This window comes from Dreissena polymorpha, chromosome 4, assembly GCF_020536995.1.
Source record: "Dreissena polymorpha isolate Duluth1 chromosome 4, UMN_Dpol_1.0, whole genome shotgun sequence".
NCBI lineage: Eukaryota > Metazoa > Mollusca > Bivalvia > Myida > Dreissenidae > Dreissena > Dreissena polymorpha.
This window is the reverse complement of record NC_068358.1, coordinates 93,122,394-93,141,806: the sequence shown is the minus strand read 5'-3', so window position 1 is coordinate 93,141,806 and position 19,413 is coordinate 93,122,394. Positions and strand designations below refer to the sequence as shown.

The 19,413-nt window shown below is 34.7% G+C and overlaps 4 protein-coding genes across 9 annotated transcripts in view; 1 reads left to right on the top strand and 3 right to left on the bottom strand.

Moving 5' to 3' along the window:
* LOC127880183 (magnesium transporter NIPA2-like) overlaps positions 1-19,413 on the bottom strand; it is a 266,381-nt gene that overhangs the window by 14,001 nt on the left and 232,967 nt on the right. The gene's annotated exons all lie outside the window — the stretch shown is intronic.
* Positions 1-19,413, bottom strand: part of LOC127880185 (magnesium transporter NIPA2-like) — a 247,351-nt gene that overhangs the window by 14,001 nt on the left and 213,937 nt on the right. The window contains exons 1-2 of one of the 4 annotated variants that reach the window (XM_052427453.1): positions 12,074-12,295; positions 7,290-7,452 (exon numbers count right to left, since the gene is read on the bottom strand). The exons of 2 other annotated variants lie outside the window; for them this stretch is intronic. The gene's annotated coding sequence lies outside the window, so the exon portion shown is untranslated. Of the gene's footprint in view, positions 1-56; positions 172-7,289; positions 7,453-12,073; positions 12,296-19,413 lie in introns of those variants that run through there. One more of the 4 variants, XM_052427451.1, reaches the window with a different exon arrangement.
* The window catches only part of LOC127880190 (magnesium transporter NIPA2-like), a 263,454-nt gene that overhangs the window by 47,244 nt on the left and 196,797 nt on the right, over positions 1-19,413 (bottom strand). The window lies entirely within an intron of this gene.
* On the top strand, positions 154-19,399 carry LOC127880197 (transcription initiation factor TFIID subunit 7-like). The gene is made up of 8 exons (XM_052427475.1): positions 154-277; positions 6,849-6,980; positions 10,279-10,359; positions 12,289-12,391; positions 13,020-13,078; positions 16,263-16,437; positions 17,475-17,666; positions 18,450-19,399. Exons 1-8 carry the CDS (start codon positions 203-205, stop codon positions 18,533-18,535), a joined length of 903 nt encoding a protein of 300 aa, XP_052283435.1. The 5' UTR covers positions 154-202; the 3' UTR covers positions 18,536-19,399.

Below are 19,413 nucleotides of genomic sequence, written 5' to 3'. Positions count from 1 at the left end.
TCAATATTGACGGAAACAGCTTATTCACTATACATGACGATTACCATTATACCTACTGTAAAAACACGATCAGAAAATGGACAGAACAATTACGAAACACGAAATTCCATCATCAGTCATTTGTTTTGTAGATAGATCTTTAGAGTGACCTCCCTTTGCAAATCTCTATTTTGTTTTATTTCAACAGCAAGTAAAAAAAGTAATGTCAAAGAAAAAAGAAGGTGGTGGTGAACCAAGTTTTGACCTGGAACAGCAGTTTATAATGAGACTCCCACCAGTAAGTTATGAATGAGCTGTGTTGCATACCAGTACGCTAACACTGAAGTGTGGTAATTGAAGTTTAATTCGGATACAAATATATTTCGGATTTTGATGAATAATTTAATAGGTCATTAAAACCAACTTTTCTAAATACAAATTTCAGATTGTTCAGTTGTTTGGATAATAATGTATAATTACATTTGGCATAGACCTCTATCTAAAGTCAGATAAGTTGCAATAATCCTACTCCCAGCTAATAGTCAATATAAATTGCCGCCATAGTCTTTTGATGATTTTTGCTTTAATTTGTTACAGCCTGTGCCTTTTGAATTGGGAAAATAAGCGCGATAAACCGTGAAATTGGGAAAAATAGCACGATAAACCATGAAATTGGGAAAAATTAAGCATTATAAATAGGATTAATATGATAATATAGGTGCTACCTAATTTACGGGCAAAAGCTTTTCAAGTTTTTTTGATAATCATGTATTTGTAATAAATATATGGACATGATTGTGTTCAAAATATGATAATTGTTGCAATAATTGAGTAATGCATCCAAAAAAATCATTCTTAAAACGAGTTACATGTTCCAAGCTTAAAGATCTAGCGTCTTATATATTTTATTTTTTTTCTAGCCACAGGAATTTATAGCTGGTTCGGTGTCTGTGGTATAGTGGATGGGGTGTCTGCTAATTGGCTTAGTCACTGGGAGGTCTCTGTATTGATCCTTTAAGTGGGAGCATTCTTTAAATAACCCTAAAGACATACTATGGCGTACCATTTGGGTTGAAAGTCAAGAAGACCTACACGTTAAAAAGAGAAATGTACGTCGAAGTACAATAATTGTACATCAACATGAATATAAAATACACTTCAAAGTATATATTTGTACGTCAAAGTACAATTTGTACTTCGACATACATGTTTGTACTTCTATGTACACATTTTCTGAACAGCCAATCAAAACACTAGTCTCTTGAGCCGCTTTTCCTTCAGATTTATTCATAATAAATGTTTAAAATCTCTTTTTTAGTTGAGGACAAAATGAATAAAAATATCAGAATGGAAAAAAAACATTACATAGAAGTTTCAAGTATTTAATGCATTGAAATAGATTATATACAAATTTGAGGAAGATTCAATTGTTACCTTTTTAAAATTAAAATTATTCAGCATATTGTGTGTATGAAATGATCATGCGGGCGGAGTATCACGAACGTCCAGCGCATTACTGTGTAGGAAATTCCCAACGGTAACCAGTTACCAAGCATTAATGGGATAAATAATTTATTATAAACTCCCCGTTGGTCGTATTTTGTGATAACCATAACTAGCATAAGTCAGAGGTTAATTCCGCCGTGCCAGGTCAATAAATACGCACAATATCTATGAGTTAGCGGTCGATAGTCGCATAATTTGGTATAAATAATAATAACAATAATGTTCAATGTCAAAAATCTCTAAAAGCAACAGACGTAAGGTGTCCTCTGATTGGCTAACACTCAAGGGTCGGTGAAAATTGTACGTCGAAGTACATTTCTCGTTCTACTTAATAGGTCTTGTACTCTTTCGACGTCATGGTATGTCATATAGACACTAAGTACTGGTCCTACCCAGGAAACAGTTTGTTTCATCAAATGTCTCAATTCAACTTGACAGCTTGCTAAAGCAGTTGCATTTAGCATACAGTACACTGATTTAACATAATTCAAATCATGTGATGTGTCAAATCAATTTTGATTGACAAATTTGACAGGATTGACAAATTTGACAGGATTTTTTTTTAATCCAATAAGTTTTAGACTGTCAAATAACACACACTACGTATTGAAAGCCATCCCTGGAGCTTTCGTCTGTATATCACTGACTTCATCAGAAGAATGATTTCTACTGTTGGGAAACGTTAACACCACTAATTGTCTTCTTATTTATTATCAATGTATAATTATGTGTAACAGCATAACAACATACTAGATTCGCAATTAAAATATTTAATAAATACAGGTATCTTGCAGGTTTCTAATTTTCTTTCGCAAACTATTGTTGAATAGTTTAATTTTTGTCACCGCTAAAAAAATAGCCATTTTGTAGCAATTCTAAAATCACAGTCTAAACTGCATACACTTAGCTCTATAGTTACAATTTGAATGCAAATATTAGAATGCATCATGTTATATCATCCATATTTTTTTTATTTAAACATTCAAATAACACATAACACAGTACATATATAAAATGGTATGTGGTATTGTGCGGAGATACAAAACACTTCACATCATTTATTTGCACATAAAATAATAGTTACAAAATAAGTAAAACTAAAACACTGTCATCAACCTACATTTCAAGAATATTTACATATATGAAATTACAAAGTGGTGTTATTGTATTACCTTTTACTAAATTAACATTGCTGGTTTGTACTAGCCATAAAACATTTATCATGGATTAACAAGTAACAACCAATTTATTAATTACACAATAGAACGGAAATCATATTAATTGCATTATGCATTTACTAAACAAGCTATTTGCTACTGTTTAGAATTACACTATCTTACTAAAAATGATCACAGGTACTTAGTGCTTTTACATACTTGTGGTAAGTTTTGTATTACTAGTTTGACAATTATCGGCAGACACTTGTTGATATACAGACAAAATTTGCATGGGAACTCTCATATTTTTTCAGCATAATTGCCTTCAATTTGTTAATTTAACAACCCTTTGACATTGTTTGCACATCTGATCTTATTATACAATAGCTGATTTTTGTTTATAGAATATAAGATAGACATATATAGACTTTTCAAAGTTCTATAAAAGTTCACACATGTTCCATCCAAGTAAACAAACAGAACCAATAAAGATCACCACAGATAATAACTGTGTGTATAGCTTGGAAATTTGATAGTTCAGGAATCCCTCCTTTGTTGATTTCTTCGCAGAACAGCTTCTAAAAACGGAAAACCAACAAATATCTTAAAATTTGATCAATAATCCAGACAATTTATAAATGTCTTGTTTTTTGTTGATTTCGAATCTGGGAGATTTTTTATGTAAGATTGTGGTACGAACATCCAACGGTATCGGATTTTGTGGTTTTAGGCATGAACTTATTATAGTGATATGTAACCATTCGGGGATTTCGGTAAAGTGCGAGCAGACGAGGTGTTAATACATTAAAAATTAAAGCTAAAAGACTAAAAAGTTAGATCGGAATATCTGTAAATTTTGTGAATAAATGTGTTTCTGGTGGATAACAACGACAACTTGCCAGAATATTGCTCATGATCACACGTAAAACTTCTTTCTGAGACATTGTGTACACACCGGTCTTACTGACAATAACGAAGTGACGTCACCATCTATGTATAGAATGCTTTATGAGAGCGAATGGAAAATGCGTCACATATTCCGACAAATAAACAGTAGGGTGTCGTTATTGAAATACCGCGAGAATACTGGAAGAATAGAGATGCCAACTATAATGTTTAAAACAAGTAATTTTTTAACAAGCGTTTGTGATTTGTCAGGATAATAATAACAATAAGATATCGAAAAGATCAAAGCAAATAAATTCGACAGAAATCTGAGATTCGGCAATATATGAAAGACGGGTTATGTTCACCTAAATTGTGTTTGGTAAAGACTGTCACTATATGTAGTGAACCAGTCTTCGGCTTATACCCACTGAAGAAGAGCATTGAGGGGAGATAATTTAGTAATGACTTAATTCTGGAACGGTTGCGAAGAAAAACAAATAATGCGAGAATATTTAGTGCGATTCGCTACACAATTATGATGTCATTGATATAACTTTTCCTGAGGTATGTATTTACATGTGATTTAGCATATGTCAAAGTGTTTTTGATTTGTTAAAGTTCATAAATAGCATCGCGAAAATATATGTCGCGTGGCAAATTTTTTTGAGACGTATCCATATGTGGTATTCCTATGTAATTTTATGTCTAAATTCCCATATGTATGAACGGTCAACGCCCGCTTCGCGGGCTTTTGCCCGTATAAGTAACAGAAGTGATATTGTTTTTAAGTGCATGTTCAGGGAGTTTTCTAGAAAAGGAGTCTGGTCAAATTGGTGTTTTCAATAAAAGTGGCAAGTTTGGGAATGATTTATGGACAAAAATGACTAAATTCAAGTTATATATTTTGTAAGATGTTTAAAAAATAAAGTTGAGACCTAGATTTAAGAAATCATAATTAAGTTATATGAGACTTCTTTCTAAAAAAAAATTTAAAAAAATTATTATTTTTTTTTTTTTTGAAGTTGGGCTTTTTTTGGGAAATTTTGGTCAGAATTTTGGGAAAAAACGTGTATTTTTGCGATTGGGAAGCAGCCGAAATTCGGCTGTAGATTTGAGCAAAAAAAATCACTGGGCAGACTCTTATTCTGAACTCTAATTATTTTAGCTACCCAGCTAATAACCTTCCATATCTCTGGATTTGCTACTGGCAAAGGCTTTTTCATGTAAACTTGCCACCCGGAATAAAGGAGGAACTTTAATAAATATGAGCCACATCAATATTTACTGGCATATTTCCGAAAAAAATATAAATAAAAAAATTAAAAATACTTTGATTATATTGTGAACTTGAGGAGAATAATGATATGAATCCTAGTTTCAAACACGCAACAATTATTCCAGAAAATGTTTACATGTTTGCAAAGGGAAACTGCCAGATATTCTGAATGTGAAACAATGAAAATATGTTAGTTCATAAAACCCACTTATTTTACAGGAAGAAAAACAGCAACAAATTTTTGCAGGTGATGTGTTTGCACATGTAGTATGTACTCATAAAAGCTCAAAGAACTAAAAGTCAGACTAGCTTGATCCGATGAATCTTGTTCCAAATGGAATGTATCTGAACACAATAAAAATCATTGAAGGAAAGTACTGTGAAACCATTATTAATCGTCAGGCATTAATTTTCTTGTAATACGTCAGTTGACCGATTGACGAATTCAAGATCCTAACGAACAATCATGTCCCATATTTGAAAAAAAATATGACTGAATTACCAAAGGCATGAGGTTTTAAAATCAAACGTAATCCACACATACATACTCCGACTGTTTCGTAATCAAGATAATCCGGTTTTTACCTAAATGGGTTTAGATAATTACACAGTGTACTTAACTGACACGTGACATTGCTGTAAAACGCGAGTGCAGTACAGCTGTATCGACTGTGTTGACTTCGTTTAAGTAGAGTAGTAATGATTAGCGCTAATTGTTAACAACTTTATTACCCACTGTTTGCATTGTGTCTTTCAATGTTTTTGCAGATTATACAGCCTCTACGCAGCAGATCCTCTTAAAAGACAATAAACGAGTTAAAAGATGATGATGTGTGATCAACACCTGACTGATATACATTCCCCGCATTGATTACTAAATAAATACAGAACATATTGATTTGTGTTTGATTGTTAGCGTTTAACTACAATACAGGCGTGGAAATAGCTTGTGTTTTGTCTATCGGCTATCGATCTTTTTAATCATAGACAACTTTGACAAATTTTACTATACATGTTCCAAATCATTGTTATTTGTAGCAATTGCAAACGTAACAGTTAAAAAGAGAAATAAGCAATTATGAAGATTAGTTCTATCCAAACATAGGGTAATTGTTTACAGAAATTTGCATTCATTTTCACGCAATTTTCAGAAAATCCCCGGGAAGCATGTTTTTCGACTGACTTGAGTAGGACGCAATAAAACATTTCTTTGTATCCTATTGCATTCAATTTTTTAACACATTTATCGAGACTTGGACCCTGTCAACCGCGTTTTATTGAAGTTAGTGTATTAATTTAAATTTTACAAATTAATTGCCATTATTAAAAATGACATGTCAGACAAATTACTGTACTTAAAGTGTTCAAATATTTACTCTTGAAACTTTATTGAAAACTGACCAAATAATTTGCTTACCGGTACACTAATTATAACCAATAATGTTCGCACCTTCTCTTATTGGCGCCAATAAAGGTAAGGTTGTTATCAGTTAGGCTATTATAATAAATGAATAAGAAAAATTGGCAATTGACTTCACTATTTCAAACACTCGTTAACGGTTATTTGGTCCCACTAATCAGCTTATCATAATTATAATACACTAATGGGGGCCCATTACTGATCACCTGATAACAAAAGACTAGAATATTGGCATGTGACAAACCGGCCCCACCTCCTGCAAGTGACTCTCAAGTGTCCTCCCTCTTTCCCAATTACGATTTATCGCAACTGCGATATATTTCGGACATGTTTGATAAACAAATCGGATATTGACTGAGGCAAAATTCGTGGGTTTTTTCAAAGTCGAGTAATCAGCGAATTTAAGTGGTGACGAAAACGTCATTTTCTAAAAAAATGACGAAATTTCGTGCTGGCGAAAATAAATGGTTTCACAGTAGCTTCTTAAAAAGCAGATGAGCTGTCTATAAATGTTTGTTTTTTTTTGTAAATCTGGTATAAATGACATAGTATTTTTTTTTTTTTTAATTACAGATGGTACCAAAATGGAAATATGATAACATAACTGATTGTGTAATTGCAGGGACCAGCAGCAGCTTTAAGGCATGACCTGTTGACAGAAAATCCACACATTCCAGACAAGCTGAGCATTGAGTTGCAGTCAGACTTGAGGAGAGGAGCCATCCGGTACGGGAATGAATACATACCTGCCAAAGTGAGTGGAATAAAAACAAAATGAGTGTGAAAGTGAAAGAAAAGACATAAGATAAGTGTGAAAGTGAGTGGAAAGACACATGATAAAGTGAAAATACTGAAAATATAAAATGCATCAGGATTCCAGGTTGAAATCTATATCTAGTTAAATTACTTTTTAATAGAAATCTTACAATCTAAACTTGTATTCATTCACTATGTGAACACCTTTATAAAGTATACCAGAGTTTTTTTGCTATTTGCTGTACTGATAGTTACATTCTCCCCAAAAAGTTCAGAAATAGACTCAAAATGTAGTCATAAATATTACCAAGATTGATTTTTAGCTCAGCGTTTTCGGAGAAAACCCGAGGTATTGTCACAGCCAGCTTGTCGTGTCATCCGCCGTCTGACGTCCTCCGTTCGTGTCGTGCTAAAACCTTAACATTTTGTTAAGGTTTTGAACATTGGCTCTAAAATCAAATAGCTTCCACCTACAAATATGAAACTTCATATGTACATTCACTTTATGAGTTCTACACGCCACACCCATTTTTGGGTCAAAGGTAAAGGTCACTGTGACCATTATTATTATTTTTTTAATTCTGACAAGCTTTCATTTATTCATAACTGCACCCGTAGCGGAGTGTGGCATCCGTTATGTGGTGCTCTTGTATACCAGGGCTCAACATTAGCTTTTGAAGCCACTTGTCCAGTCGGACAAGTAGACCATAATTTCACTTGTTCTGACCAAAAAGCAACTTGTCCTGACCATTATATCTTATTCTGCTCAGTACTTTGCAAAAATAATGAAATAATACAAAAATGCTCAAATCATAAAGACTTGAATCGTTCAAAATACATGTAAACATAATTGTAGGCAATTTCAATACAAAAAGAACTGACTAGAATAACAGGAAAACTCAAGATTATTGATTTTTAAACATTATACAAAGCCATAATACCTTACAAAAACGTGTGTGTTGCCAACATCAAACAGAAAATGTTAAAAGTGATACATATGTACAGTACTTAATTGATATTTAAACTAGAAATGGCGCGGCAGAGGCCGACGCGTATCCCCACGCCGCATGTTTGACCCAAGGGCGCCCCAGGGTTGATCATGGGGCCATGCATAGTTGAGATTGACTGTATTGTCATAAGAGAAGTTCAGTATCAATTAGAAGTGAATGGGTGTAAAAATAAAGAAGTTATAGTAAAAGGCAATTTTGGGAGGGTGTGGCCTATGTGGGCGGGGTGCCCCAGGGTTGGTAATGGGGCCATGCATAGTTGAGATTGACCGTATTGTCATAAGAGAGGTTCAGTATCAATTTGAAGTGAATCAGTGTATTAATGAAGAAATTATAGTAAAAGGCAATTTTGGGCGGGTGTGGTCTATGTGGGCGTGGCGCCCCAGGGTTGGCAACGGGGCCATGCATAGTTGAGTTTGACCGTTTTGTCATAAGAGAGGTTCAGTATCAATTTGAAGTGAATCAGTGTAGAAATGAAGAAGTTAATGTAAAATAACCTAAATTTTTTTTATAGTAAATGGATTTATTTGGTGGGTGTGGCCTATGTGGGCGGGCGCCCCAGGGTTGGGATTGGGGCCATGCATAGTTGAGATTGACCCTAATGTCATAACAAAAGTTCAGTATCAATTTGAAGTGAATCCGTGTAGAAATGAAAAAATTATAGTAAATGGAAATTTTTGGTGGGTGTGGCCTATGTGGGCGGGGCGCCCCAGGGTTGGGAATGGGGCCATGCATGGTTGAGATTGACCGTATTGTCATAGGTGAGGTCCAGTATCAATTTGAAGTGAATCGGTGTAGAAATAAAGAAGTAAATGTAAAATAACCTAAAAAAATGAGTGATAATTTCTGACGCGGCCCCACCCCAACCCCTATAACTTTTGACCCAGGGGTCAGATCAAAATTCCAAATAGTGCACCGTCGCACATATGCTCATAGCTACCATGTGTGTAAATTTCAAGGTTCTAGTGCTTTTAGTGTAGGAGGTGATAGTGGCCAGGACGGACGGACAGACGGACGGACAGACGGACGGACGGCGGAGATCACCACAATATCCCCACCTTTTTTTCAAAAAGCGTGGGGATAAAAAAAATCATTCTATACATAGAGGACGTCACTACTTTAATTGTCTGTAAGATCGGTGTGTACCGGTGTCGTAAAATGCATATTCTTTACAAGGGAGAATATTCTTGTTATCTTGGCAAAGAAAAAAATGTTAAGGGTTGCTTCCCTTGTGAACAGTACAGTGTAGTACAAGTATCGCATGGAACTATCGGAATATCTCGGGCTTCGACGATTAAACGTATACAAAATATACTCAGAAAAGTTGAGTGATATCTCATCAGAAATAATGACTTTAAAGGCATTTTTTCTAAGTAATACAATTATAATGACCACTTGTCCCGTCGGACTAGCAAATTCTTTATTTACTTGTCCGGACTAACAATTTGGTTGTCCCGGACAGTCGGACTACCTTTAATGTCGAGCCCTGTATACAGTTTCTCTTTGATCATGAACACTACAGAAACAGGATAAATACAAGCAAAACTATTATTTAATAATTATCACATTAGGTTTATGAATTCATTCTCATTTCTACAGGATATTATGTCATGGAACTTTATGCAACTGGTTTTAGGGTGTGTATATTGAGTCATGCTATTGGTCAGTTCATCAGTCTGCATAAAATGTTATAAGTGATTGGAGGCATACACATTCTGCATTTATCGAGGGAATAGATTTAAACTTAGAAAACATTTTAATGTCAAGAAACTTCTCATTTCCTTAGATCCGCACATAACTTTGGTTATTTGCCCTGAACATACCATGTAAAAATTAAATTAAGCTGTGCTGGTGTATTATTCAAGTTTATGACAAAGGTTTTGACAATAATCAAAAGAGAAAAATTATATTTTCATGCACATGGGCATGTGAAATCACGTCCGTACACATAGCATCATTAACTTAGGAAAGGAAACAGCGAAATACATGTATAAAGTTTGGTATGATATACATATGCAATTAAAGATCATGGTGTAATTAAAGAGCATGTCAAGTTTTGAATTTATCTGCTGAAACGTAATGTTATAACCCACAAACATTTTACTGTAACAGAACGTTTTTTTAAGATAAGTGGTACAGAAAATACAGGTCAAATATCTTTTTAAAGATATTTCTTGTTGTATTTGATCGAGAATGTAACCCGCCTCCCAGTTTCGCTGAATGGATGCTTTTATATCAATCCTCTTCAAAAGCATCGTCACACCAGTATTGTCAGTACTTTGATTTCAGCTTGTGGACCTACCATCTATTATAGAGAGTCTCAAAACAGTGGACAAGAAAACTTTTTACAAAACGGCAGACATTTCACAAGTAAGTGGGCACTACTTTTATGCACCAAAGGAAGTAATAAAGTAAAGGGGAAATCTATCCTAGATTGCTGGCTGTTATGTTGGGTTTGTGTGTGTTTCCATTTGGAGTTTTCAAAAACCTTTTTCTTTCTGTGGCGATGGATCTTGATTGCCAAATAAAATGGTCAAAAATAATGTAAGATAATTATTCCCTATGATCAGATGAGGTGTCCCATGTTTTTTAGTCAAAGTTTTATAAAAATATAAAATTAGATTAAATACCCAGTGACCAGTCAACTCCCATTAATGTATTGCAGATGTTTCTTTTTTCCCAAAGCTATGTTGCATTATGAAGCTATTTTCCAACTGCTGTATTGCATTTGTACCTATTTTTATTCTACTGTCTTGCAGGACTGGTGTTGATATTTTTGCAATACTGCACTGCAGATTAAGATGTTATCCAACTGCTGAATTGCAAGTTTTTTTTTCCAATTACTGTATGGCATAATTTGTCTTATGTTTCTTAAGCCCACTGCTGTTTTCAGACTGGTCTAGTTATATTCCCACTGATAAATTGCAGATTTAACTGTTCTCCCAAAGCTAAGTTGCAGATGTATCTAATTGTTTTTAACCACTGCTTATTTGCAGGTGTAGCTATTTTCTCACTGCTGAATTGCATATATAGCTATTTTCTCACAGCTGTATTGCAGATTTAGATGTTTTCTGACTGATGCATTGCAGATGTACCTATTATATGCTGCTTAATAACAGATCTAGGTACTTTCCATTGGTGTATTGCAAGTCTAGTTATTTCCTCTGTTGCATTGTAGATATTTTCCTACTGCTTTATTATGCTTCTCATATATATATATATATATGGGATGCATATAGTTGCCAGTTTGTACTTCCTTACTTCCGTACTTCCTTCCACCACACTTTTTGTGTACAGTTTCTCATAGCGCCTTCAATATTTTACAGATCTCTTACATATTTGGCATGTAGGTACCTTGCCCTCTATCTTTTGATGAGGTTTGAGGTCAATGGGGTCAAGGTCACTGAGGCTAATAATAATAGATTTTCCGTCACACTTTCGTTACATTTTCTCATAGCGCCTTCAATATTTTACGGATCTCTTACATATTTAGCATGTAGGTACCTTGCATGGACCTCTACCTTTAGAGGAGGTTTGAGGTCACAGGGGTGAAGGTCAAGGTCACCAAGACTAATAATAGATTTTCTGTCATACTTTTGTTACAGTTTCTGATAGCGGGTTCAATATTTTACCGATCTCTTACATATTTGGCATGTAGGTACTTTGCATGGACCTCTACCTTTTGATGAGGTTTGATGTCACTGGGGTCAAGGTCACAGAGGCTAATTATAGATTTTCTGTCACACTTTTGTTACAGTTTCTCATAGCGCCTTTAATATTTTACCAATCTCTTCCATAATTGGCATGTAGGTTCCTTGCATTGACCTCTACCTTTTGATGAGGTTTGAGGTCACTGGGGTCAAGGTCACAGAGGCTAATAATATATTTTCTCAAAGTCACACTTTGGTTACAGTTTCTCATAGTGCCTTCGATATTTGACAGATCTCATATATTTGGCGTGCAGGTACCTTGCATGGACCTTAACCTTTTGATGAGGTTAGAGCTCACTGGGGTCAAGGTCACTGAGGCTAATAATAGATTTTCTCAAGGTCACAATTTTCTCAACACAATTTACACAATTTACCCATATATTGACAAAGCATCACCAGGGAGCATCCATCAGTTTTACTAATATCCTTGTTGCAGATGTAGCAATGGTTTCACTGCTTCATTGCTGATTTGCTAATTTCTCTCTGCTTTATTGGAGATCTAGCTATTTTTCACTGCTGTAATGCAGATATAACTATTTTCCCATTGCTGTAATGCAGGTCTAGCTATTTTTCATTTGCTGTTTTGTAGATGCTGGTGCCTACAACAGAGGAAGAGATTGCTGGTGATGAAAATGAGCCTGTCAGCAAAAAGAAGGGTGATAAAGACAAGAAATTCATGTGGAATCATGGAAGTTAGTGCTTTTGTAGATACAACTATTCATTGTTTGATGTTTAAAAAATCTTACATTTAACCTCGGAAGGTATTCTGATAAAAATAATCCACACTGGAAGTTGCCTGGCCCAATTTCCCTAGGAACAAGAAGTGTGAGAATATGCCCTTAAGTATATGAAAGTTTTGCTAATGTGAATATATTTTTATACTCATTGATACCCGCTAAGAAATTTTGCGGCAAGTAAAGTCAAGATATAGAGCCAATATTAATACGATATAAATGCTTATCACTTTCTTGCCAATATGGCTGGAAAGTGAGCGGCATTTTAACAATTAGTAAAATAAATGTAGAGTATAAAACGACGGAAAATACCCATCTTGGCATAGACATCGCCATCTTGTCACATGATTACTGCCTCTGATGTAGCATATGCAGCATATTATTTGAAAATGAGCTTTTCCTGTGCAAGTTAAAAATGACAATACTATTTTTGGCTATTACAAATGAATATTTTTAAATAAGTAAAAAAAATTATTTACTAATGTAAAACACTTGACATTATTATAAAATAAAATGTAATTTTCACAATTCTCATTTTAATGGAAAACCAAAGTATTCATGCTAGCATTTATTGCCACATTTACAGTCACACCACCATTGAAGAACTGCAGAAGAAGAAGGTTCAGAAAGACCTTGAAGAAAAAGGTACTTTTTGAATCCAAAGGTTCCTAGTTAAAAATACATTAATTGTGTTTTTTTTTACTTATTTGGCAAACAAATAAATATTGTAATTATACTAAATATACATTAAAGAGGCCTTTTCACAGATTTTGTCATGTTTTGAAGTTTGTCATTAAATGCTTTATATTGATAAATGTTAACATTTGACCTGAAAATCTCCTGTAAAAAAAAACAAAAAACATTAATACAATTAAAAAAAGAAAAAAACTCAACTGGGCGCGAACCACTGACCCCTGGAGTTTTGGAGTAAAAAGTCGTCTGCTTAGACCACTCGACCATCCGTGCCCATGCCATGAGTGGATGTATTTTTTACTTTATTTAAGCAATCCTTGTAGTTTCACAAAATATAACGACAACAACAGAACTTTCCAAATTATTCAATTGTTTCGCGTTGCAATGCTTTATAATTTTCAGATTTTCAAATCAGCAAAAGATGCATATAACGGAGATTTTAGAGCAGGGTAAATGTTCGGTGTTACTTTTTCCTCACAAATTTAACTAAAACGAAAATGTGCGAATCTGAAAAACCTTTTTTGAATTTTATCAATTTACCAAACATGAATAGGCCCTTTTAAAGGGGCCTTTTTACAAATTTTGGCATGTATTGAAGTTTGTCATTTAAATTAATGCTTTATATTGATAAATGTAAACGTTGGATCTAAAAGGCTCCAGTAGAAAAACAAGAATAAAATTAACAAAAGAAAAAAAAGTAACCCTCAACTGGGCTCGAACCACTGACCCCTGAAGTAAAAGTTTATTGCTTAGACCACTTGGCCATCCCTGCTCATACAATGAGTGATGTATTTTATACTTTATATAAGCAATCCTCGTTGTATCACAAAATATAACAACAACAGAACTCTCCAAATTATTCAATCGTTTTGCGTTGCAACGCTTCATAATTTTCAGGTTTTTAAATAAAAAAGATATGGATATTTTGGAGCATGGTAAATGTTTAGTGTTACTATTTCCTCACAAATATCATAACTACAACAAAAATTTGCAAATCTGAAACTCATTTTTTAATTTTGTCAATTTACCAAAACTTGAAAAGGCCTATTTAAGATATTAAAGACATTTATATAATATGTTTAATGTGTAATCTGAAATACCTGTTGTTTTCTGAGCATGAGCCAGTCATAATGATGGGCCCATATCAGTGCCCCAGATAAGCTGCGTATCTGCGTCTTTCACCCTATTAAAATGTTTAAAAACGCAAACAAATACAATATCATGCGTATCGAATACGCAACCAATATACCTGTTACGCAAATTAGTCAAATTTGATGCGTACAATATAATAACTTCGATCGAAAATGCTTTGCTCATTTTCGGTATTATGTCTTATTCTTATCGTAACGCGGCGTTGCTTTCATTAGGAAGCGCCTTGATGACGGAGCAGAAGAACAGTCAAAGTTATTCAAACGCTCTGCGGACTAGATTTCATTGTTGAATAAAGCGTCTGACCAAATTATTTACGACGACATACATGCGTTTTCAATCTGACTTAATCCGACGCTCATTGTGCGTGTATTCGTAACGCGTCTGTTCTTTCAGTTTCGATTGTGTCATAAAATGTCTAAGCGGGGTCGCAAGACGTCCGCGATTGTTTCGCAAAAAAGTCAGTCTATTGCAAACTTTTTCGAAAGAAAGCAAGGGACAATAAGTGTAGAATCGTTCGTGGTATCAATCTTATTAGAAACTGTTAATGCAGCAGTTGACTTTACATCAAAAAAGCATGATGGAAAGTCCGTTACTGAAAACACTTGTCAAAAATGGAAAAAGGCATTTCCTTGGTTAACAATTGTTGACATAGATGGGGAAGTAAACAGACTGAAATGTGCATACTGCACCCAGTTTAATTTAAAAAACGTATGGTCAGCAGAAGGAACTCCTAACATACAGCGATCGTCAGTTGAAAGACACAATGAATCCAAAGACCATGTAAGTGCTGCAAAACTGTTTTTGAGTAGGAATCTTGATATTAGCATTGAGACTGAGTGTAATGAAACTGAAACCTATGATGGAAATGTCAGTGAGCAAGATGTGTTTTTATTGAGAACTATTTAAAGCCTTGCTAAAAATGAAATACCATCAGAAAGAGTAAATGATATGTTAGAATTGCAAACTTTAAACGAGGTTGACATTAAATACCAGAATTTGATTTGGACCACCATAAATGACATTCAGCAGTGCATCTCAACTGTAACAGAAGTAAAGCAGCAATGATTTTAAGGTATGCATTTTTATAACTCATTTCACCCTATTTCAAAAATGAAATCACCCTATTTTTCAAAATCGATGGGTGAAAACCCTATTACCCAAATAATTATCTGGGGCACTGCCCATATTAAGACTTGTAAGTCTGTTGCAATGTTTTCGTAATAACCTTATATGTATGTTCTACATCCTAACGAATTAAGTTTGAAAGGCCGTGTATTAAAATAGCTCTCTCTGTTGGTCAGGCAGTCCACTAAAGTTTGTGGGTCATCAAAGGTTTGAGGAGTGTATTTACTTCCATATTTCTCAAGCAAAAGAGATCAAACTTGATTATGTTATCACCACATCTTTGATCATTACATTAGATGGATATTCTACTTTTCTGCGGGCAAGTTTATAGGAAATTTTGACTTTGCCAATACATGTATTACAAATACACAGGCATAGGAATACCACACCCTTATTATAGCTGTACTACAGTATGCGTTAATCATGCTGTTCATTTCTGTAACATGTTTGTGCATGGGGGTAATATACACTCTTTTATTTTCTTAAAAATGTATCTTAATATGAAAAATAAAAACATATTTCGGTTTTGATATTATATGCATGGATAATTATTGTTCAACTAAAACTTCAGGTGATGTCAAATTAAGTCAGAGCATCCTACTTTTGTCAGCTGGTAGCCATGCATACTTTACAAACATGAGCCTCTCATAAAGATGTTGTAATGTATTTGCTTAAAGTGTTGTCCAATATTAGCCTGTGCAGACTGCTAATCATGTCACTTTCCGCTTCAACTGATTTTTGCTAAAAAGAGACTTTCTTTAAAAGAAAAAAAAGATAAGCTGAAACTATTGCCCCTGATTAGCCTGTGCAGGTTGCACAGGCTGGGGCAACACTTCACATACATGCCACATGATTTTAGTACATGGAGCAGCCAGACATAGAGAAGGAGGTAAAGAGGCTGTTCCGTGCCGACTACGAGGCTATAGAAGTCAAGTGGGAGCTCATCAACGACGAGGAGAAGGGGGACGGGGAAAAGGGGGAAAACTCTGCGGGGACAGGAGGGGGCCTCTCAGCAGATAAAGGACAATATGAAGGTTTAAAGCACTATATTTGATTTAAACAGATGTTTTCACTGATCGGAGACAGTTGTTTTACATGTAATCCTAATAATGGTAGTTTTCCACTGGCAGGGAACATGTGTATTCCTTGCAATAACAGTGCTACCAAATCCCAGTTTCTCTCTCTTTATTCCTATATTATAAGGGACCATGTTCCCTCCCTTGTAGTAGATAGAGGACAATGTGATCCTCACTTTGGGAAAACTGGGCTTAATGCATGTGTCTAAAGTGAGGCCCCGGATTTGTGTGTGCAGCCCGCACAGATAAATCTGGAACACACTATATGCTTATGGCTTATGCCCTGCTTTCCTACAGATTAATTTGGAACACACTATATGCTTATGGCTTATGCCCTGCTTTCCTAGAATTTGGCTAATATAAGGTTAGAAATCACAATATTTGTATAATAGAATGTTTTTACAGTTACATGTATAGGACTTGTATGTTACTTACAGTACTGTCAAAGCCATGTTTTTCTCTTCTCTGTCTGTATGAGCTTAAATCTGAGAAAATTGGGCTTTATGCATGTATGTGCAGTCTGTTCAGACTGGGCTGACATTTAACCCTTTCAGTGCGGGAACCGAATTTTGAAGGCCTTTGCAAACAGTTTGGATCCAGATGAGACGCCACAGAACGTGGCGTCTCATCTGGATCCAAACTGTTTGCTATTCTGATAGTATTCTTTGAAAAAAAATCAAAGAAAATGCTAATTTTTTTAATTCAGCAGACGACATTTTAGCAGACGACAAATTTCCCAGCATGCAAAGGATTAAGCCCAGTGTTCCCAGAGTGGACTCAACAGGCTTATCAAGGACAACACTTTCTGGTTAAACTGTTGTTTTTTTCTGTAGAGAGACTTTAAAGGAAAATTCAATAATAGTGGACATTGTCATCCCTGATTAGCCTGTGCAAACCTCACAGGCTTTTCTGTGATGACACAGAATTTAGATGCATTAAGCCCAGTTTTCCCAGTATTAGCCTAATATATTCTTAACTCACATTCTCTCTTGCAGCCATATTTGGAGACCTGAGCTCCTCTGACGAGGATGACGAGAAAGATGTGAACGTTTTGGACAGCGAGGACGAAGCTTCCCGCCAGGCTAGTTCCCGTCTGGACCAGTCTGGTTCCCAGCCCATGAAACAGGAAGTCCCGTACATTTCCATGGACAGTCTGATGCTCGGGAACCAGTCAATGGCAGATGAATGTAAGTGTTTTGTGAGTGCTTTGTTGTTGTGTGTTGGGTGTTTATGTGTGTACTTGAATTAAGTGAGTTGTTATGTCTGAATTGTGTAATATATAAAGGTGTGCTTTAATTGTGTAATTTGATGGTGTGATTTGGTTATGAATTTGAAATGTGCAATTTAAATAAAAATTTATGCATTTCATGCACAATCAATAGAACAATGAAACGGCTTAGGTACATGTAATACATATATACTTTCTATGAGTGGCTGTCTGAATTACTCTTGTTATTGGTAACTTTTATTATTCAATGTTTAATATAATGATTGCATATAAATGGGTTTATAAAATGGCACTTGAGATGTATAGTGTGACAGATATGTGTGGTTGTAGTGATGATTGTCAGTGTGTACAGGACTTATTGAATCCTTTCCCACTTGGAAGCAAAGGGAAAATGGCTTTTGCAACCAGCATTAAACCAGACAACCTGTGAGTAAATCGCAGCCTGTTCAGGTTTTATGCTGTTTGCTGCTCATCAGTATTTAAGGGTTGAAACTGAAAACTTTAATTTTGTAAAAAAGGTCTTAAAATTTTATTAAACTTTCTAATGGACTATAAATGCGTCAAAATACGTATCTAAGGGGTAAAGAGTTAAACTTAAACTAAAGATTTTGTAAAGATAACATTTTCAAATTCATCACTCAATCTAAAATCAAACATGTAAATAGTATTCAGCAGGTGTGGTTAAATGGATGATTTGCATATTATTAATGCAGGTCGTATTGTATTTTGTATTTAATTTCAGCTGTGGACATGAACCTTTACATGGAGGAGACAATGAACAGTATGAAAGAATCCATTGATGCTTCCAAAAACATCCTGGACGACTAGTAGAATGTGCAACAATACTCATTTACCATGAAACATTGCAAGCAAGCATGCAGATGTAAAGATAATTTTGGCACTTTGCTGAAGTGTGCATGTAGCAGTAATAGCAACAGAACCACGAAGCATTGTGAATGAAGCAGTAAAGTAACAGACGATTGTTATAGTTGCTGAAGTGTTGCTTAACACGTTGGATGAAGAGTTGATTTGACTCTTCTATTAAATGAAGGGGTGATTCGACTAGTGTGAAAACAACTACCAAAGAAAGAGAACATAGGTGATCAGCTGAGATAGCAGCCTCTGATTGGCACAGAACAAGTGACTTGTTATAGGAAGTCATTGCATTTCAATTGAAATATTGAGCAATATGATACCCTGATTGATTCGATTTAGATCTTAAAAATAATTACAAGATTTAAATTCAGCTATGGACAACATTTGCTCATGTAATATTTCAAAGAATAACATTTTCAAATTTGTAAAGATTTAACTTATTATATAACTCCTTGTTATACGTTGAGTGTTGTAGGTCAGACAATCACACATAACCTTTTCACTGCTATTTATATTTGACTCAATTTTGTGTACAATTTGGATTATAAGTAAGAAAACATCCCTATAAAGGTCATGTAGTTATTCTGTATGGCAAATGGAACAACCATTATGTGGGACTGTTCATTTAACAATTTAGAGTACAGATATTGTTTTCTGGGATACAATTTTACAATCTTGATATACTTTTGAGCAATGGCGGAATGCAGGAATGTTCCTTATGTATGTATTTAAGTTGTTTGTATTGTGTTAAAGACCAGTACCTGCATTCACAGAACTCTTTTTGTAAAAATTAGTAAATAAAAAAATATGCCATAAGTCATGGGCTGTTT